General features: G+C 43.6%; 1 protein-coding gene across 5 annotated transcripts in view; it reads right to left on the reverse strand.

Moving 5' to 3' along the window:
- Nucleotides 1–19,448, reverse strand: part of FBXL2 (F-box and leucine rich repeat protein 2) — a 156,264-nt gene that overhangs the window by 77,636 nt on the left and 59,180 nt on the right. For all 5 annotated transcript variants that reach the window (XR_012667161.1, XR_012667162.1, XM_048838953.2 and 2 more), the window contains 2 exons: nucleotides 7,296–7,350; nucleotides 5,552–5,626 (listed from right to left, as the gene is read on the reverse strand). Coding sequence is in view for 3 of the 5 variants with exons in the window: in XM_048838953.2 (XP_048694910.1) it covers nucleotides 5,552–5,626; nucleotides 7,296–7,350 (130 nt within the window). In the remaining 2 variants the exon portion in view is untranslated. The remainder of the gene's footprint in view (nucleotides 1–5,551; nucleotides 5,627–7,295; nucleotides 7,351–19,448) is intronic.

Raw genomic sequence — 19,448 nt, forward strand, 5'->3', positions numbered from 1 at the left:
ACCTGAAAAAGAGTTCTCTGTAAGCTTGAAAGCTTGTTTCTCTCACCAACAGAAGTTGGTCCAATAAAATATATTACCTCACCCATCTTCCCTTTCCAATATCCTGGGATCAACACAGCTACACCACCACTGCATTATGTGGAGTAATTTTGTACTGTCTTCAAACTTCGTCACCTCCCTATTTATGCCCTTTTCCAGAACATTTATGAGGAAGGCTGCGTGTCTGTCACGGAAGTCACGGATTCCATGACCTCTGTGACTTCTGCAGCAGCCAGTGTGACTGGCTCTGGGGCTCAGGCAGCCCCTGGGCCAGCAGCAGCAGTTTGGCTGTGGGAGGGGGCTCAGGGCAGGGGCAGGGGCTTGAGATTCGGGGCAATGCTTACCTCGGGGAGGGGCTCCCCAGAAGTGGCCAGCATGTCCCTGCAGCTCCTAGGCGGAGGGGTCAGGGGGCTCTGCATGTTGCCCCTGCCTGCAGGCACCGCCCCTGCAGCTCCCCTTGGCTGCAGTTCCCAGCCAACGGGAGCTGCGGAGACGGCACTTGTGGCGGGGCCAGCACATGGAGCTCCCCTAGCCTTCCCTCCCCCTAGGAGCTGCAGGGACATGCTGTCTGCTTCCAGGGAGCTGCATGGAGCTGGGCAGGGAACCTGCCAGCCCTGCCAACCATGCCTCCCAGCACCAGCAGGGGTCCCAGCCTGCATGCCGCAGCCTGCCCCCGCCCCCAGCACCAGCAGGTGGTTCCGGGCCACCTCCTCCAAAACGTGCGGAGCTCCTGGATGCTCCCCCAGAGCACCCGCAGCCCCCTAGCCCAAGTTTTAGTTAGGGGTATATAGTACAAGTCATGGACAGGTCATGGTCCATGAATTTTTGTTTCCTGCCCGTGACCTGTCCATGACTTCTACTAAAAATATCTGTGACTAAAATGTATCCTTATTTATGAGTAAGGCTAAGTTTTTGTCATGCATATTTTTAGTAAAAGTAATGGACAGGTCACAGGCAATAAAGAAAAATTCATGGAAGCCCGTGGCCTATCTGTGACTTTTACTAAAAACATGCATGACAAAATGGGGAGTTGGGGGGGTCCCCACACCACCTTGGGGGGGTCCCCCACTGCTTGTGGCTCCAAGTTCGGGACACCCCTGCCGTCCACGGTGGCTGGGAAGTCTGGGGCAACCCCGCCACATGCAGCGGCGTGGAGCTTGGGGCCCGCACAGTTCCCAGGCACCACGGGCAGCGGGGGGCCTTGTAGCTCCCATACGCCGCAGGCTCAATTCACAGAGGTCAAAGAATTCTAATAGATTGGTGAGGCATGATTTCCCTTTACAAAAGCCGTGCTGACTCTTCCCCAACATATCATGTTCAGCTGCGTGTCTGATAATTCTATTCTTTTCCACAGTTTTAGTCAATTTGCTTGGCACAAGCTTAGAGGATGAATTAAGGCCCCTTTGAAAGACTATGCTGCAGTGATGATCTGTAAACAGGTGAATTAAGCTTTTGTGGGGCCCAGGGACAGAGCAAGTGGCGGCCCCTCCCCACCCCTTCTGCCTGCAGTCCCTCCACCAGGGAAATAGGGTTGGGGCACGGGGACTTGCCCTGCTCCGCCCAACCAATGCTCCTGCCGAGGAGTGGGGTTGGGGCACGGGGACTTCCCCCACCTGCACTGCGCTCTTGTCAGGGAGCAGGGTTGGGGCACAGGGGGCTTACCCCCATTTCCCGGCAGGAGCGCCAGACAGGCTGAGTGGGTTGGGGTGCAGGTGAGCCCATTTTTCCGGAGCCCCCAATTGGCCGGGGCCCCTGGGAACAGGCCCTGTTGACCCAGTAGCTAATCCGTCACTGTCTTCAAATGTATTTAAAAACAGACAGGCAGTTTCAGTATTAAGAATTAAACGCCCTGAATAAAACATGAGGTATTTTGGCGCATTATTTTAAATTTACTTTTTTCCTGATGTTTGTTTATGAGACCAGCAAAGTGCAATTCCCTCACCATCGCCAGCTAGCATTCAGCACCACACCCCAGCACACACTCTTTGGCATAAGATTGATAAATCCTTAAGACAGACGCTTATAAAGGTAAGGTAGTCTATTTTTTTTCCTCTGGTATTATGTATACAAGAGGAATATGTATATTTGTTTTATACATTAAAAAACAGTGTACTATCTTAACCCAATGGCAGACTCAAGTCTTTGATATTGTTCGATGGTGTATATGATGCCAACAAGGGCATATTGTGAAGTTATGCTGAGCAAAAAGATCGTGTGTACAGGGACTTTGCAATTTGTGGTCCTCAAACACAGTAATCCAAACAGATGCTGTTTTGAGATGGAAAGACATCAAAAGAGCTGCATTTCTTCTTCTGAGATCACTGGCCCTGGGTGGGTGTCTGTTTAATATTCTATTAAAACTACTTTTAAAAAGTTTTTTTAGTGTGCCTTAGATAAACAGTGAATAAATGAATTAAAAGGTAAATTTAAATTACTATTGAGCTGAAATTCAAAGTATAGCAGCCACTGTATTGTTCTAAATCTAAATGATAAAGGGATAATCTATACTGAAAATCAACTACATCCTGCAACCAGGTTATAACATGGTTGTCCCAGGACACATCAAGAACACAATACTGCCTTGTAGCACATAGGTTATGGTACAAATCCATTATATATATAATCAAGGAATTAGAAAAACTATAGCATATGAAAAAAGTATGTCCCAAACCAAAAGCATAATAATCCAGTACTATCCTTCTAAAAAACAGAATCTTCAAGCATCATATACGTTTATCAGATAGAAAGTTCATAGTTCTAAAATACATTTATTACTGCTCAGCAAATAAGAAACAAAAATATTTTCAGCCTTCTATGTGCAAATAAACAGGAGTAGCAGTTAATCCCTCCCAACCTGTACAGATATGTTTAAATGTTTGCAGGCTCTGGAATCTGTTCTCCACTTCAGTACAGATCCTCTTAATAAGCAACATCTATTGTTGGCTTTTAAAGTACCAAAAAGAAGCTGACAATGAAGTTTCAAAGTGCTGTTGACAGAATTTACCTCTAAGTTAAATTAGTGAATTTCTATGCTTTGTATGTTTGGACAATGTTTAGCAAAATTTATCCAATGATTACCATATAGATTTTATTCATATAAGACGAATTTAAATATGGGGCAAGAATGCCAGAGGAGAATGAGACTATTTTCTTCTAGGTTTTAATTCCTAATATGACTCAGTAAATATACCATTAATGTGTCAGTGAAGTAATTTTCCACAGGATTGGTTCCTAAATTTCTCTCAACACTAAAAACATTCAGAAGAGGTCTTTTTTTGTTACATACATTAGAAAATTTTAAGGGGAGGCCTAATATAATGGCAGAGGGCAAGCATCAGCGTTCCTACACTGTAGAAGAAAAGCTAGCTGCAATAGATCAAGTAAATAGCGGAGAAACCCAGGTCAAAGTTTCAAAAGATATTGAGATTGCCGAATCTACTCTCCGAGGATGGCTAAAAAACTAATCTAAACTGAATGGCTTTGTACAAAATATCGATTCTGCCACGGGGCTTAAGCAAAAATGTGCGCACTATTCAGCAAAACCCACAATAAACAAAGCCATGCACACGTGGTTTGCTCAGAAAAGGCTGAAAGGAATGCCGCTAAGTGGGCCAATTCTTCAAGCCCAAGCAACAAAATTTGGAAATTTAACGGGGGATGAATCATTCCAAGCCACCAAGGGGTTTATAATTTGTTTTAAAAAGCATCATGGTATAGTGCAGGTATCGATTTCTGGAGAAAGCCGATCAGCCAATGAATCGGCCACGAACGCATTTCCTGCTGAGTTAAAATCTATTTTACAAAACGAAGACTACCATGAAGAAGAACTTTATAATTGTGATGAAACAGCTTTATTTGCAAAACTGCTACCTGATAAAACTTTAGCCTTTAATTACGAGACACAGAAAACAGCTGGATTTAAGAAGATAAAAGATCGTGTGACTCTTTCTTTTTTGTAGTAATAAGATGGGCAGCCATACGCTTGCCCCTCTTCTCGTTGGCCGCTGTCATAACCCTTGCTGCTTTAATCACCTCAACAGAGCCAAACTGCCAGTAATATATGCTAACAGCAAAAATGCTTGGATGACAAGACACATTTTCGAAGACTGGTTCCACAACAGCTTTGTTCCAGCTGTTTGTAAGCATCTGCAATCGAAGAAACTCGAAGCCAAAGCACTTTTGCATTTGACAATTGTCCAGCCCATCCTCCAGCCAAATCACTGGTATCGAGTGATGGAAAAATTTGAGTGCTATACCTACCATTCAACACAACATCAAAAATTCAACCTTTAGACCAGGGCATTATTCAGAATTTTAAAAACAATTATCGACAGGAACTGATTTTGGCGATCGTGTCATGCACATCTTCAGGCATTTCTGAATTCCTGAAACCGTTAAACATGAAAGAAATTATTTATTTAGTTAAAAAAGTTTGGGACGATGAAGGCTCTCAGTGATGCCTTTTCTGTCAAAGATGGCTCAGACTCGGAAAACTCCAGCAGTGGCATTGATTCAGAGCCAGACTTTGAAGGATTTTTGGAAGAAGACGTCCTACAAACATGCACACAGACAAAAGAGGATAACGGTAAACTTCTCTTTCAAATGATAAAAGATTTTAGTTTGGATACGTTGCTGAAAATCATTTCTGAGTGGCTGGAGATGGATGAAGATTGCACAACTTCAGAATTTCTGTCCGAGGAAGAAATATTAACGGGCTGCGAGACTACGTCAGACAACAAAAGTGATGGCGAGGATGTCGTTGAAAAGGTCAAAATTTCGCCCACAGAAGCCCTTAGTGCTGTAGAAACTGTTGTAAGATTTATGGAGGCACAAAATGTGGAAAATATCTAAATCATTCATCTGCGGCGAATGACAGACTTCATAAGAAAGAAAAAAAGTGCGAGCCAGAAAGAGCAGAAAACAACAGCGTTTTTTTCTAGGTGAATCAGAGACACTTTTTTCAGCATGGCCCTCTTAACCCACAGTCTGTTAACATGCGGTCATGATGGCTTGACTCCCGACATCCGCGCGTAAACGGGTCTGTACTGTAAATGGCGCTCTCAGCTGAGAGGCCAGAGAGCCAACAGACATGGAAATTAAACTACCCTCTCACTCCCAGAAGTAATTCTGAGAGTCTCAGTCAAGACTGAGGAACCTTAGAGGGACATTTTCACTGTCCGTATGATACCTGTTTTATGAACAGAAGTCTTGAGTCTCCAGAACAGTCAATCCCATACCTTTTGTGAACAATGTGTGCACATGAATTACTTAAACCAAAATAAATAAATTATTTGTCACTTAGCTGAAAATCAAAACTCAGATACAATTCCAAGGTAAAAAGTGAGACAAATACAATTATCTGCTTTTTCTACCTGTTCCTTCACAGCGTTACCATCTTGTATTTTAAGACTGAGATATTTGTACTGTGAATAAGGTCTCTGGGATAATTAAGACAGTTTATCCTTTTAACATCCAATGTAAAGACAAAAAAAAAAAAAACTATAGTACTAACCTCTATATCTGTCTGAAAGTTAAAAAGATCTATTCTTTGCCAGTTACTTCCATCCAGAGCCAAGACATTCCATGCCTAGAAAAAACATACATATGTTTAATAAATCTTCTCTATCAGGTACTTAATAGCCCTCCCCTCATCACTATAGTATGAGTGTCTTGAAATCACAGACATGACACAAGTATTCCTTCAGAATGCATTATTTTGTATGTAAATCAAAAGTAATTTAGGCATTGAGGCTTATGAAAAAGTAGATTGCTAAAAACAGATTTTGCTGGACTGATTCTTTTAAATCCTGGGATTGCATGTTTTCAGACTGTAAGGGCCAAATTCTGCCCATGGATACGTGCATGAACATTGACTTAAATGCAAGCCACATGCATACACAGTATAATGGCAGAATTTTAACCTCATCATTTAAAGCAATTTTAGTAAGTTCATTGTTCAATAAATTATTTTTATTAGAGCTGTATGTAAAGAAGAAGAATTTAAAACTTAGCTGCTTCTAGTCAAAGAATAAAAAGGAAGAGCTGGGAATGCTGAAATAAATGTATTTATATAGAGGTTTTCAACTCCAAAATTCTTTATAACCTTTACAAACTATTGGCTCAGTCCTGAGAGGAGCAGAATGCCTTCTGCAAGATGCTGGCTTCTGAACCCCCCTATTTTCATGGGAATGGAGGCATTCAGCCCCTCTCAGGATTGGACCATATTTCATTATATAGTACGCACACGCACACAAATTTCTTCATCACCACTGGGGTGAAACATGGCAGCTGTTAAACAGCACACATCATCTCTACACAACAGCTCCGGCTAGAAAGTGAAAAGGCGTTCCTTATTCAATAGAAACTGCTGGGACACGTGGTTACCCAACCAGTTCAATACTGACTCAGAGGGAAGAATACCACCTACTGATTCATCAGCATTATTTTCTGCCGCACCCTAGGTTTTAGCTGGAGCTATTGACCAAGATTGATGCTGCTTAGCTTATTAAATCACAGTTTAGGGTGGGATGGAAGCAGGAATAAAAGAGTTATGTTCTGAATTAGAAAAAAAATTTTTGAATTTCACTGAAAAAAAAAGTGAAGTGAAGATTTCAAAGCCTGCCTTTTGAAATAATACAGAAAAAAGTTCACTATGGTAGTTTGGTTGCATATAAGGTTTGTTTTTGTACACACTTCATGTAAGAATAAAATCTATTTTATTTTAATTCAAGCAAAACCACCCAGATGAACATAAAGATGTATTTAGATATGCCTTTTCAATTGTCTTTACATGAGTGCCGTTTTCTCTATTAGTAGTAGATTTACTTAATACCTTCAGCATTTGGCAAACACCATGGATACACTTCTTAAACATATGTTGAATATTAACAGAGCTACATGGACTTTTAAGCACAAAATACTTCTGAAAAATAGTGTTATAAAGTCACAAACTTTAAATAGCAAATGCCACTATGCCAAAAAAGGCCTAATTCTTTCTGCAGATACAAAGCATGTATCATTGTACATCTCTTGCCCCGACCCCGCCACCCCTTAAGAGAAAACTCCAGACACACAGTGATTCATTCTGCATATCTGATTGCAGCATTGGGAGCTCAGTTTCTTATCCACTGCTCAAAGTCAACGGTAAGATTCCCTTTGATTTCTAAGAGCCTAATCTAAAGCTCATTTTTTGCTGGTAATTAATAAAATAGTCCTTCCCAATGCACAAAATGACCCAAGTAAAGCAAATACTCTACCTTAGAAACTTGCGCACATCGGCACAAAGTAACAATATCCAAGAAGGAAAATATTCTAGGAAGAAAAGGAACAGAATCAAATTATGCTGATGTTTTATTACTAATCCAGTCTAATATACAGGTTCACAGTTTCATAATCATAGGAAAAAATTCAAGTTACATAAAAAGCTAAATTACATTTAACTCTGCAATACTACAAAATTGTACTGGATAGGCTGACAACAGTTGTATATACACTGACTAAGAACAATCATTTGGAAATAGGATACATATGCTATTTTTGATCAGCCCCCAGTTGAAAAATCTAAATACTATTGAAGAAAAACAGTCCAGTTTTCTAATAAGTCACATACTGCTCACTAAGCCTGTGAAATTCAATCATTTAAAAAAATTAGATTTACTCTATAAGAAAATGACACAGGAGTTCAGTATTCACCATTACTATCTAAACACAATACCATTTCTGTAAACCTGCGTACTCTAACTGTTCAGTTCTGAAGGAGATTTGCACTGGCAAGATGAACACAAGTTCCAAATATCAATAAAGACAGCTCAGGGGATGTTCTCAGGGGAGGAAAGGATATTTGTGTAAGCACAAAAATGCAGATTCTTTTCCAAAACTATTTTCTACAACAATCACTCACAAGAATATATACTAAAGTTAAAAAACATTACCTGCTCACAAGGCCATCAACCTTTTTTATGCTCAAAATTATGAAAATCTTAACTTGCTATCAGTATCATCTTGTACTAAAATCTTAACACCGATGAGTAAATACAGCTGATTTGTTGGTGAAGAGATAATGATTAATAAAAATGATCTAAAAAAATCTGACCAACATTTTCAAACTTCAAAGCTTAAATCAAGGCACCTAAACCCATAATTAGGAACCTAAATAAGTTGCCAAATGTTCAGTTCAGTACCCATGGAAGTTGACAGGATCTACAAATGCCACTTGGATGCCTAATTTTAGACACCCAGGTTTCAAAATGGTCCTGATATTCAATGATATTCTATTATCACATTTGAACACATTCTATTTTTCAATACATAAAAATATACATGAATTAAAATAGATCCATTTACCATGCAAACTCAGAAGAATGAGCACCCTTGTAAGGTATGAATTGCATTTTACAAAAAAGCATTTTTGACAATATTTATTGTGATTGGAACACCCATTTGAAGCTCAAGGCACTTTATAAAACTAAATACCAACACCATGTGAATGGATTTCGAAGGTCTCAGATTTATACATTCGCATTTCAAAACAGTTTTCCAAATTATTTCAGTAAATTTGCCTTCACATTCTATCTAGTAAAAAAATAAAGGGCGGTGACAAACCATTTTGGGGCACTCTTGTTTTGAAGGGAGAGGAGGAGGAGTGTTTTGGCTTTCATACTAGCCTTATTCATTTTGTCATAGGTAACATTATACAGAGATCTGGGAACAGGAGAAGGGGAAAGGAGTTTGTAGATCCCATTACTTTGAATTGTCTAATAGTTTGTCCTAATGATAATCACTATTTATGATGGTGCACATTAATATATCGATATTCTCTTTTAAAAGAAGGAAAGAACACAAAGGACAAACATACAGTTAGGCTTTTATTTCTTTTTCCTCTGGCAGTTGGCCATTATTTTAGCGGAGAAAACTTTCTACAGGGAGTTGCTTTGCATTACAAGGAGATTCTCTTTGATTTAACCTTCAATTGGAGAAGTTTTTAGTTTTATCTGATGAAGTCAACTTTTCTTCCATCCTTGGAAGTCAGTCAAGTTGTCCCCATGAAACAGACAACTTAAATAATGGCAACAACAGAATATATGCATCATACCTCATCTTTTCTTTACAGGCATTAATGCTTGTCAGCACTCTGAAGATGTAAAATGCTATGCAATTGTTATGTATTATAGCTGATAGCATGAGATACCATTGACATGTTTAGCTATAATTGCTATGAGTCATTTCACCAATGCCATAATTTATCCACTGCCATTCTTTTTGCTTGAAATATTAAGCGAAAAGATTTCAATTCTTCTTGCTTATTTCATTCATATCATCTTGAAAAGTCAATTATCTGCCTTCCGTATTATTGACCAATCTAACAGAAATTTGTTTCTGCAGATACTGCTATAAATGTCTGATTCAGAGTTCATTGAAGTCAATGAAAAAGCCCTCAGTAACTTCAAGTAGGCTTCTGACCAGGTTCCAGGCCTCCTGGAGTTGGCTAATCTCTGTCCTAAATAGGGACTCCCTTCTCCCACTGTGTTTGCGGAATGAATGCCAAATTAGGCAATTAATGCCATCTCCTTCTCAACAACAGAATCTAAGTAATTTCTCACCTAGCTCAAGTGCAAAATATAGCAAATAAAGTCTTGGGAATGACAGCAAGAGACTCCGTGAAATGAACAGAATCCAATGTGCTCAAAGTCAACAGTCAACCATGGCAAAAGCTACTCTCATTTCTGCCTATTCTCCTATTTTTCCTCCTTCCCTCTGTCCAGTTCTCTCTAACCTCTCCATTTGTCTCTACCACACTGCAATTTTAAAATGATTTTAAAGACCCTTTTGACTAGAAGAGCTTTATAATTCCTAACACCAAGTAATTTCTTTTGTAGCCTTTTAATCCTGCCATAAAAATCTACATCATTCATGAAGCCTCACAAATCTGATGCAATCACTAACAAAGTTTACATGCCATCTTGCATCTGAATTTAATACATATTAAATTTGTTCAAGTTCGATTTGAGTTCCTCAGAGTAAGGGCTTTGTCCTTTACGCACTTGCAAAACACTGTGTGCTTTCACACTGACTCTTCCTTAGCGGACAATTCCTTACCAGAATTAACCAGAGACAGCCAGAAAAAGGACTTCGGCATCTGAATGAAAAAAAGATTGAGAAGTACAGACTCTCTCTGCACTTAAGTGTTTTTTTGTTTGTTTTAAACGTAAAATATACACAATAGGACAGCTGATAGACCTGCAGCACACCTGTCCTTCACAACCAGAGCTATGCAGAAGTTAATGCAGCCAGCAGGAAGATTAATTTCCTCTTAGTACTTGGACACGGATTAGCACAGGGGTGCTGGAAATGAAGTTCATGTTGCATAGATTCTCCTTTCTCCTGGACAGCTCCATATCTGAACCAATGGGCAGATCTGGGTGGATAGTTCTTTACATTACTTCAACACATCAAACTGTGTAAGGTATGGAGTGAGAAGCTGAGTTGAACATAGGCAAAACAGCCTCTCTTCCCAGGCCCCTGAGGACTCCTCTCAACTTGGGGCCACCTGAAATCAAAGTTTCTGCAACTTGTCAAAACCAGCCCTGCATACAGTAATTATTCATTCTCTACAAAAATAGATTTTCTAGTGCTAACTTGTGCTATGCATAGGTGCACCATTTGCCTTAAAAACAAAATAAACAAAAGTATCAAACATGTACATGCATACACCACCGACCCAAATTTTGGTCTAAAAGAGCCCAAATTTGACATCTTTCCGGGCACAATGCAAGAACTATTTACTTTGTTTTGTTCTAAAGAAGTGGTCTGAATTGGGACAGTACCAGTTTTCTCTTTTCTTTGGCTGATTTGGGAGTAGTTTTTCCCCCCATATTAATTTGGATTATTATTTTTGAATGCATGTGAAAATCTGTATTGTTCTTACGCCTGGAGTGATGGCACAAACTATAAATCCAAATATCAAGACGCAGCAAAGGTGAGATGTGACTGACTTAGTCAAAACACAAATATTCATAGTATATTTCAATGATATCTCTTAGGAGTACCTCTTCACTCCATTCACTAACTAATCGAACTCTGGACTGTGGATGATGAGAAATATCAAAGTTGAAAGTGTATGGATATTTGAAACCAAAAATTGCCATTCACCTTTTAAGGTTTAATTTTTATAATGTTTACCCTGGTTACGTCATTTTCAGTACAGATGCATCTGAAAAAGCTGACATCAGCCTTGAGTCTTAAACTGTATACTCAATTTTTCCTGATCGGTGAAAATAAATATCCATTTTTATAGGGCACTGTGGATACTGTGTAGTTTGTGCCTAGTAAGCATCAAAGGCAGCTACTGTTGCTGTGCAGTGTTGACGGGGGTCCAGCTCCCTCTTCCCTTTTAGTTTTTAGTTTGCTGGAAAATAACAGTTCAGAGTTCAGTTTGCAGGCAATTTGATGGGTTTATTGGGGCTAAACAAGCAAGCATATTTTGAAGCCCTTTACATTGACTGGGCTATTTTTATACGCCGATAGAGTTTAACCATACTTCGAACCCCTTCACACCAGTTGGGCTTATTTGTATACGCCAATAGAGTTTTCCTCTTCCCCTCCCACAACTACAGTTCTATACGCCGATAAAACCCCCTTCTTTTCCTAACCCCTAGCTCCATACGCCAACGGAGCTCCCTCTTCCCCTCCCTTTTCTTGGCAAACTTATTATTATACTTGTACTTGTAGTGTCCCTTCCCTGGTACCATCCCTTTCAATATATGAATCATAGAATCATAGAATATCAGGATTGGAAGGGACCTCAGGAGGTCAGCTAGTCCAACCCCCTGCTCAAAGCAGGACCAATCCCCAACATATGGTTCTGTTCTGTTCTCGGGGGATCTTTTTAATTCTACCTTTAAACTACGGATGCTGACCTTTTTAGTGTATCCAAGAAATAGGCCTGTTTATAACAAGCATGATGCAATGACATGATCTCATAAGAATGGCCATACTGGGTCAGACCAATGTTCCATCTAGCCCAATATCTTGCCTTCTGACAGTAGCTAATACCAGGGGTTTCACATGGAATGAACAGAACATGCAATCATTGAGCGATCCATTACCCATTGTCCACTCCTAGCTTCTGGCAGTCAGGAGCTAGGGACACTCAGAGCATTGAGTTGCATCCCTGCCCATCTTGGCAAACAGCCATTGATGGACCTATCCTCCATGAAATTATCTAATTCTCTTTTGAACCCCATTATGCTTTTGGCTGTCACAACATCCCCTGACAACGAGTTACACAGGTTGACTGTGAGTTGTGTGAAGGAGTTCACAGTCATACAGCTTGCAATACTGCATTACCAAAGCCAGCAGCGTCTCGAGCTTGCTGGATAAGCGCATAATACGATGTAAACGTGTGGACGGACGACTAGGTGGCAGCCTTGCAGATATCCTGGATCAGCACTTGGGCTAGGAAAGCTGCCGAAGAGGCTTCTGCCCTGGTTGATTGGGCAGTTACAATCGCCGGAGGGGGCACCTTGGCCTGGTTGTAGCAGTAGCAGATACAGGCAGTAATCCAAATCGAGATCCTCTGGACCGACTCTGGATGATCTTTCATCCTGTCAGCCACTGCGACAAGTAACTGCAGCGACTTATGAAAAGACTTGGTCCTCTCAATGTAGAAGGCTAGCACCCTTCTGACATCGAGCGAGTGCAATCTGCGCTCCTCCGCCAACTTATGAGGTTGAGGAAAGAATACAGATGAGAATATGTCCTAAGTCATATAAAAAAACGAAACAACCTTGGGTAGAAAGGCCGGATGTGGTCGAAGTTGGACCTTGTCCTTGTAAAACAGTGTGTAGGGTGGCTCCGAGGTAAGTGCCTTAAACTCGAAGACCCTGCGGGAAGATGTTATTGCCACCAAGAAAGCGACCTTCCAGGAGAGAAGGAGGAGGGATCAGGAAGCCAGAGGGTCGAAGGGTGCTCCCGTGAGTCGCGACAGCACAAGATTTAGGTCCCACAGAGGGTATAGGTACACTAGGTCCTTGAGGAACCTGACCGTCATGTTGTGGGTGAAAACTGACCTGCTCTGGAGTGGAGGATGAAAGGCCAAAATAGAGGCCAAGTGGACCTTAACAGATGAAAGAGACAGACCCTGGAGTTGAAGATGCAGGAGGTAATCCAGGATTAAATGCATTGAGGGCCTCTCGGATCAAATGCCTTTATCTGAAGTCGGGCATATAAACTGTTTCCATTTGGCCAGGAAGGTTGCTCCAGTAGAGGGTTTTCTGTTGCCCCGCAGGACCTGGACACCAGCTGAGCACAGCCGCTCAACCACATTCAACCATGCAGCAGCCAGGACATCAGGTGCAACGCTGTCAGGTTCGGATGTAACAGTCTGCCATTGTCTTGAGACTATAGGTCTGGCCAGAGTGGTAGCTGTAACGAGGCCAGCTGTAACGAGCTGTAGAGGTCCAGCAATGTGCCAAACAAGTGCTGGCGCAGCCAAGCCGGCAAAATGAGGATTACTTTTGCTCTGTCCTGCTTGATCTTCATGAGAACTCTGTGAATTAATGACACTGGAAGGAAGGTATACACCATAGTCCCCGACCACAGGAGCAGGAAAACGTTCAACAGGGTGCCTCTGTCAGCTCCCCCGAATCGAACAGAAAGCATGGCACTTTCTGTTGTGCCTGGATGCAAACAAGTCCACCTGGGGAGTCCTCCACCTTTGGAAAATGATGCTGACTAACTCAAGATGGAGCAACCACTTGTGGCGAGACAAGATGGTCCTGCTGAGGTGATCTGCCAGAGTGTTCCTGTCCCTGGGAGGTGAGTGGCCACGAGATGAATAGCGTGCTGAACACAGAAAATTCCAGAGCCTGATGGCTTCTTGGCAAAGGGCTGAGGACCAGGCTCCGCCTTGCTTTTTGGTAAAGAACATAGTGGCAATATTGGCCATCAGAACTTGAACCACTCTTTTATATGAGGCAGGAAATCTTAACAGGCCAGGCTTACCACTTTGAGCTCCTTGACATTTATGTGTAAAAAGTGATCATGACTCAACCAACAACCTTGCATGCCGAGGTCATCCAGATGGAATTCCCACCCCAGATCCAAAGCATCGGAAACCAGGGTGACCGACGGGGTTGGGTCCACAAAGGGGACTCCCTCCAACACCAATGTGGGTCCAATCACCAAGCGAGTGACGACAGTATGTGGTCCGGAACCTTGACTAACTGGTCTATGTTGTGTTTGTTGGGGACATAGACCAATGCCAACCATGCCTGTAGGGGCCTGAGATGGAGCCGTGCATGCCGAATCATGTAAGTGCAGGCCACCAAGTGGCCCAACAGCCTCAAACACATGTGAGCGGTGGTGAGAGAGTGGGTTTGCATATGTGAGATTAGGTCTGACATCACGCGGAATTGGGCTTTAGGGAGGAAGGCCCTGGCCCGAGTAGAGTCAAGAACCGCTCCTATGAACTCTATGCATTACACCGGAGCTAACTTTGATTTTTTCTCATTTATCAATAGACCTAGATCGCAACATATGGAGCAAACCAGCCCAAGGTACCGCCTCACCTGATGCCAAGACCGACCCTTGATCAGCCAGTTGTTGAGGTACGGGTAAATTTGAACACCCCGACTCCTCAGGTAAGCATCCACTGGTGCCATGCACTTTGTGAACACTCTCGGGGCTGACGAGAGACCAAAGAGCAGCACCGTGAATTGGAAATGGCACTGGCCAAACAGGAACCGGCTGCGTCCTGGGAAAATGGAAAAATGCATCATTCAAATTGAGGGCAGCGTTCCAGTCTCCTGGAATATGCGAAACTTCAAGTTCTTGAAATGCTTGTTGAGGCAACGCAGATCCAGGATGGGTCTTAAGCCCCCTTTTGCTTTCGGGATTAGGAAATACCAGAAGTAGAATCCTTTTCCCTTCATATCACGAGGGACCTCCTCCACCGCGCGCAGCCTTAGGAGGTTTTCCACCTCCTGAGCAAATTGCACTTGAGAAGGGTCTCTGAAGAGGGAGGGTAAAGGGAGGGACAGTTGAGAACTGTAGGGTGTAGCCCAAGGATATTGTGTTGAGCACCCAACGGTCTGATGTCACTTATAACCATGCCAATTGGAAGGGGAGTAGGCGGTTGAGGAAAGAACAGGAGGGTGGATCCAGGTACTTGACTGGGGCACTGTCCCCAGTCACACCTTCAAAACACTGTCTCTGACACCCATGGTGTTTCAAAGGGCCAGGTTGAGCTGGTGAGCAAGAATACGAAGGGCAGCGGTGCTTAAACCCTTTTCCTTTGCGCTTTCTCCTGTAGGACACCTGCTGGGAAGATCCCCAGGACCAAGATGGAGGAGGAGGAGGCCAGAACTGCTTTCTGGCCTACTGTGTAGTGTGGAGGCCCAGCGAATGCAGGCTTTCAGGCCATACAGCCTTGCGTCAGTGAGCTCAAAGAGCCCCGCGCCCTCAGACGGGAGGTCCTGGATTGTGGCCTGCATCTATTGGGATAACCCAAAGACTGCAGCCAAGAGCTGCACCTCATGGCCACTACCGAGGCAACCACCCCGGTGGCTGAGTCTGTAGTGTCCCAAGCCATCTGGAGGGCACCCTTCACCACCGCTTTGCCCTCCTCCAGGATCATGGCAAACTTGAGGGCCAGTTCCTGTGGAAGGGCCTCCCTGAACTTCATAAGGGAGTCCCATAAATTAAAACTGTACCTGCCCAACAGGACTTGGTGGTTGGATACCCGGAATTGTAGGCTGGCCATCGACTAAACCTTTCTGCCAAAGAGATCTAGTTGTTTGGCATCTTTATTTTTTGATGTTCCACTCACCTGGCCCTGCCTGGCCCTCTCGTTAACTGCGGACATGACCAATGACTCCGCTGGTGGGTGCATATAGAGATCTTCAAACCCCTTTGCAGGGACGAAATACTTCTTTTCCACTCTTTTGAACGTGGGTGGAATTGAAGATGGGGTCTGACACAGTGTTCTAACAATCTTTAGGACCCCTGGGTGGACAGGTAGTGCAATGTGGGCCAGGGTGGAGGACAATATGACATTGAACAAGTCGTCTGATTGTTTCTCCAGCTCTTTGATTTCAAGGTTCAAGTTGGCAGCCGTCCTTTTAAGGAGAGCCTGGTGCTCCTTAAAGTCGTCGGGGGGACTGCCAGACCGGGACGGCCCGGCCACCGTTTCATCTGTCAATGAAGATGATGAGGGCAACACGGGGGAGGGAGGGTTCCCCCTACCTTTCTGGAGACAGGTCTTTGGGCGTTTGCACCTGTTGAGTTGTCCCCACAGTGGATTCCTCACCGTGTTCCGAACCTGGTGCTGGCGGTTTGTTCGAGGCGGCCACAGAGGAGCGATGAGAATATAGAACTGGCATCACCGGTACCCCCCTCCTCCCCCCCCGAAGGCTTCCAAGACAGCCATTGAGCAGGCTACTGTCCCTGCTGCCACGCCACCGGCGTCATGCTGGTCTCATGGGCTGACAGGGATTTGTACTCCACTTGGCAAAGGGCTGAACCCCGGCTCCAACTCAGACCAGTCCCCTTCCAGTGACAACGGTGGGGCTGTGGAGGCCTGCATGTGCCAACTAACTCTTGCCAGAGACCAATGTCTAGAGGGCGGGGATTGCAGCCTGTTCCTCAAGTGGTACCGAGGCAGTAGAGATCGGTGCCACAATGGTGAGTAGTCCCACAACGGTGGTGATCGGCACCTACGAGACTCCTGGGTGATAGATCTGCACCAAGGTGTTCTTAGGTAGGAGGCTGGTTGTTATCAGGACTGTGGAGACTAGTGCCTTGATTCCAGCGATCCATACCTCATGGAAGGAGAGTGCAGTGCCGGAAACCTATGCCATATAGCCAGTGACCAGGGTTATGGGACCGGTGTCCTAGGCTATGGGGACAGGGATGAATGCCTGCGATCCAGGGACCAATGGTACTCCCCTGCCCTTTGGCGAGGTCCCATGACCGGCTTGCCCTTGGGCTGCAGGGCCTTAGCCATTTCTGGCACCTGGCACAACATTTGCAGTACCGTTAGGACCACCAGGTCTTTGGCCGCTTGGGCTGTCCCAGACAACGAAGGTCTCTATGGAAGCCAGGATATCCCCTACCACTCCCAGGAGTCAGAGGCAGATCCTTGGCTAGGCAAGGGGGTCCGATCTTAACGGTACTCCCTTGTAGCTCTGGGGTGGGCATGTGGCCTGAACTGGGTCCTTTGCCCAAAGTTCCCTTCCCCTCTTTGGACGGTGCCAGGGAGCCTTTTTTCTTCGGCTGCTTCTTGGGCACTGGCAAGGGGGGGCGGTGCCAGTAGGATCCTGGTGCCAGTGGGGTGCTCTGCACCAATGCTGAGGTGCTACGAGCAGAATCCAGTCAGGAAGGCTCCGACACTGGGCACAGCACAGCCTCCATCAGGAGGGAGGGTTCCCCCTTCCTTTCTGGAGATGGTTCTTTGGGCATTTGTGCCTGTTGAGTTGTCCCCACGGTGGATTCCTCACCATGTTCCGAGTCCAGTGCTGGCGGTTTGTCCGAGTCGGCCACAGGGAGTATGGAACTGGCATCATCGGTACCCCACAAGGCTTCCAAGACGGCTCTCAGGAGGGTTCTCAAGCGGATGTCCCTTTCCTTTTGGGTTCTGGGATGAAAGTTTTTACAAATCCTGCACTTATCTTTTACATGGGATTCCCCCAAGCACTTTGACAGTTGCTGTGAGGGTCACTGATAGGCATCGGCCTGTTGCATGACGAACACAGCCTGGAGAACGGGGCATGCTCCACTCCAGAGCGAAGTCCCAGGCAGGTCTCTAAACACTAAACTAACAACTACTTAAAATGCTAATCACTTACTTAAAATGCTAATTAAGTACCTAAAACTAAACAGAAAGGGAACAACAATGGGCTGTTAAGAACCGCTAACTCTTTTGCTATGCAAGACCAGGCACTCCAACCAACTGTCACAAGTGGTAAGAAGGAACTGAGAGAGCATAGGACCGGTGGCGCATAATATACCGACGCATGGGTACAGAACTCCAGTGGGCATCACAGCTGACCCTATTGATACCATTAAGCCTTTGTTTTAATCAACTTTTCCTTATACTGTAAGACCGATGTCTCTATTGATAGTTCAGACACTGCTTTTAAAGAGTACAGAGCTCCACATTACAATGCCCTAAAATAATGTTTTTGCTTACTCATAAAATTAATGTATACTGTAACATTAAACCTCAATATGTACAGTAACTACAGCTTTAACATCTAAAGTTCCAAAAGCTCTAACAATATATTTGAGAAAAGGATTTAATACTCCATCTGGTCAGTCCATCTTATGACCAAGTACAGAGTATCAGAAATGCTGTATATATATATATATGAAATGAACGCAGTATCAATTCTACACACAATGGAAACCCACTAAGTTAAGCAGATCAAAGCTGAAGTGCAGCTGTAGTCTGAAAGCTGAGCACAAAAGGCATTATAATAGGTTCCATCTCCACTGACTTTTAATGGCTTTTCAAATTTGTTCAGTTCACAAGTAAAAACACACTGGAATACAACTAAAAAGCAATACTTAATCCAACTTCAGACAGGTCAGAAAAACTGAGCGGCAAAAATTAGGTACACTTGATTTCTTACTGCTCAAAGGTAGTGATTTTAGAAAAGAACCTCAAATATATTTCAAACTAAAAAATTTAGAAGTTTCCAACAGGAGTACTGGAACAATTTTTATAGTGGGGGTGCTCAGAGTTATTGAACCAAACTGTAAACCCTGAATACAGAGGAAACCACTTCAAGTCAGAGGGTGCAGCAACACCCCCAGCTCCAGTACCTATGGCCTCCAGTGATATTGGTTGGGAAGCTCATGGGAGTGTTTCCAAGAGGGAAACTCATTAGTTAGTACTGCCTCTAGGAAAAAAAGGGTTCAAAGGAACACATTAAGGCAGAAATAAAAAACTGAAAATTCCCACAAATGCATTCTAAAAATATAGTCATGGAACTTATTATTAGATGCCATCCATTTAAGTGTTACTTTTCAAAAAGGCATAGGGTGTGATCCTGTGCTGTGCCTCTAAGAGGAGCAGCCCAGGACTCACAGCCCAAGGGCAGAGGAGCTAAGGTGACTTCAAACCACCTTTGTGTCCTCACGATCCTGGGCTGTGGTGAGGGCTGGAAAGGCCCACAGTGTAACTTTGATAACCCTGAGGGCCTGTAAATTTACAGCAGTCTCCCTGGGCAGTGCTATGAGCCTACTGTGGCTCACAGAACAGCTACAGCAAGCCTGTAATTTCCACAACATTGCATGTTTCAACTAATTTCATTCTTAACTTGGATGATAAGATTTTTGCCAAAGTTCCAGCTACGAGGATAGAACCTATCTTACCTAGATTGGTGAACAGAGATCAGACCTGTTCTTTT

The sequence above is a fragment of the Caretta caretta genome, chromosome 2, assembly GCF_965140235.1.
Source record: "Caretta caretta isolate rCarCar2 chromosome 2, rCarCar1.hap1, whole genome shotgun sequence".
NCBI lineage: Eukaryota > Metazoa > Chordata > Testudines > Cheloniidae > Caretta > Caretta caretta.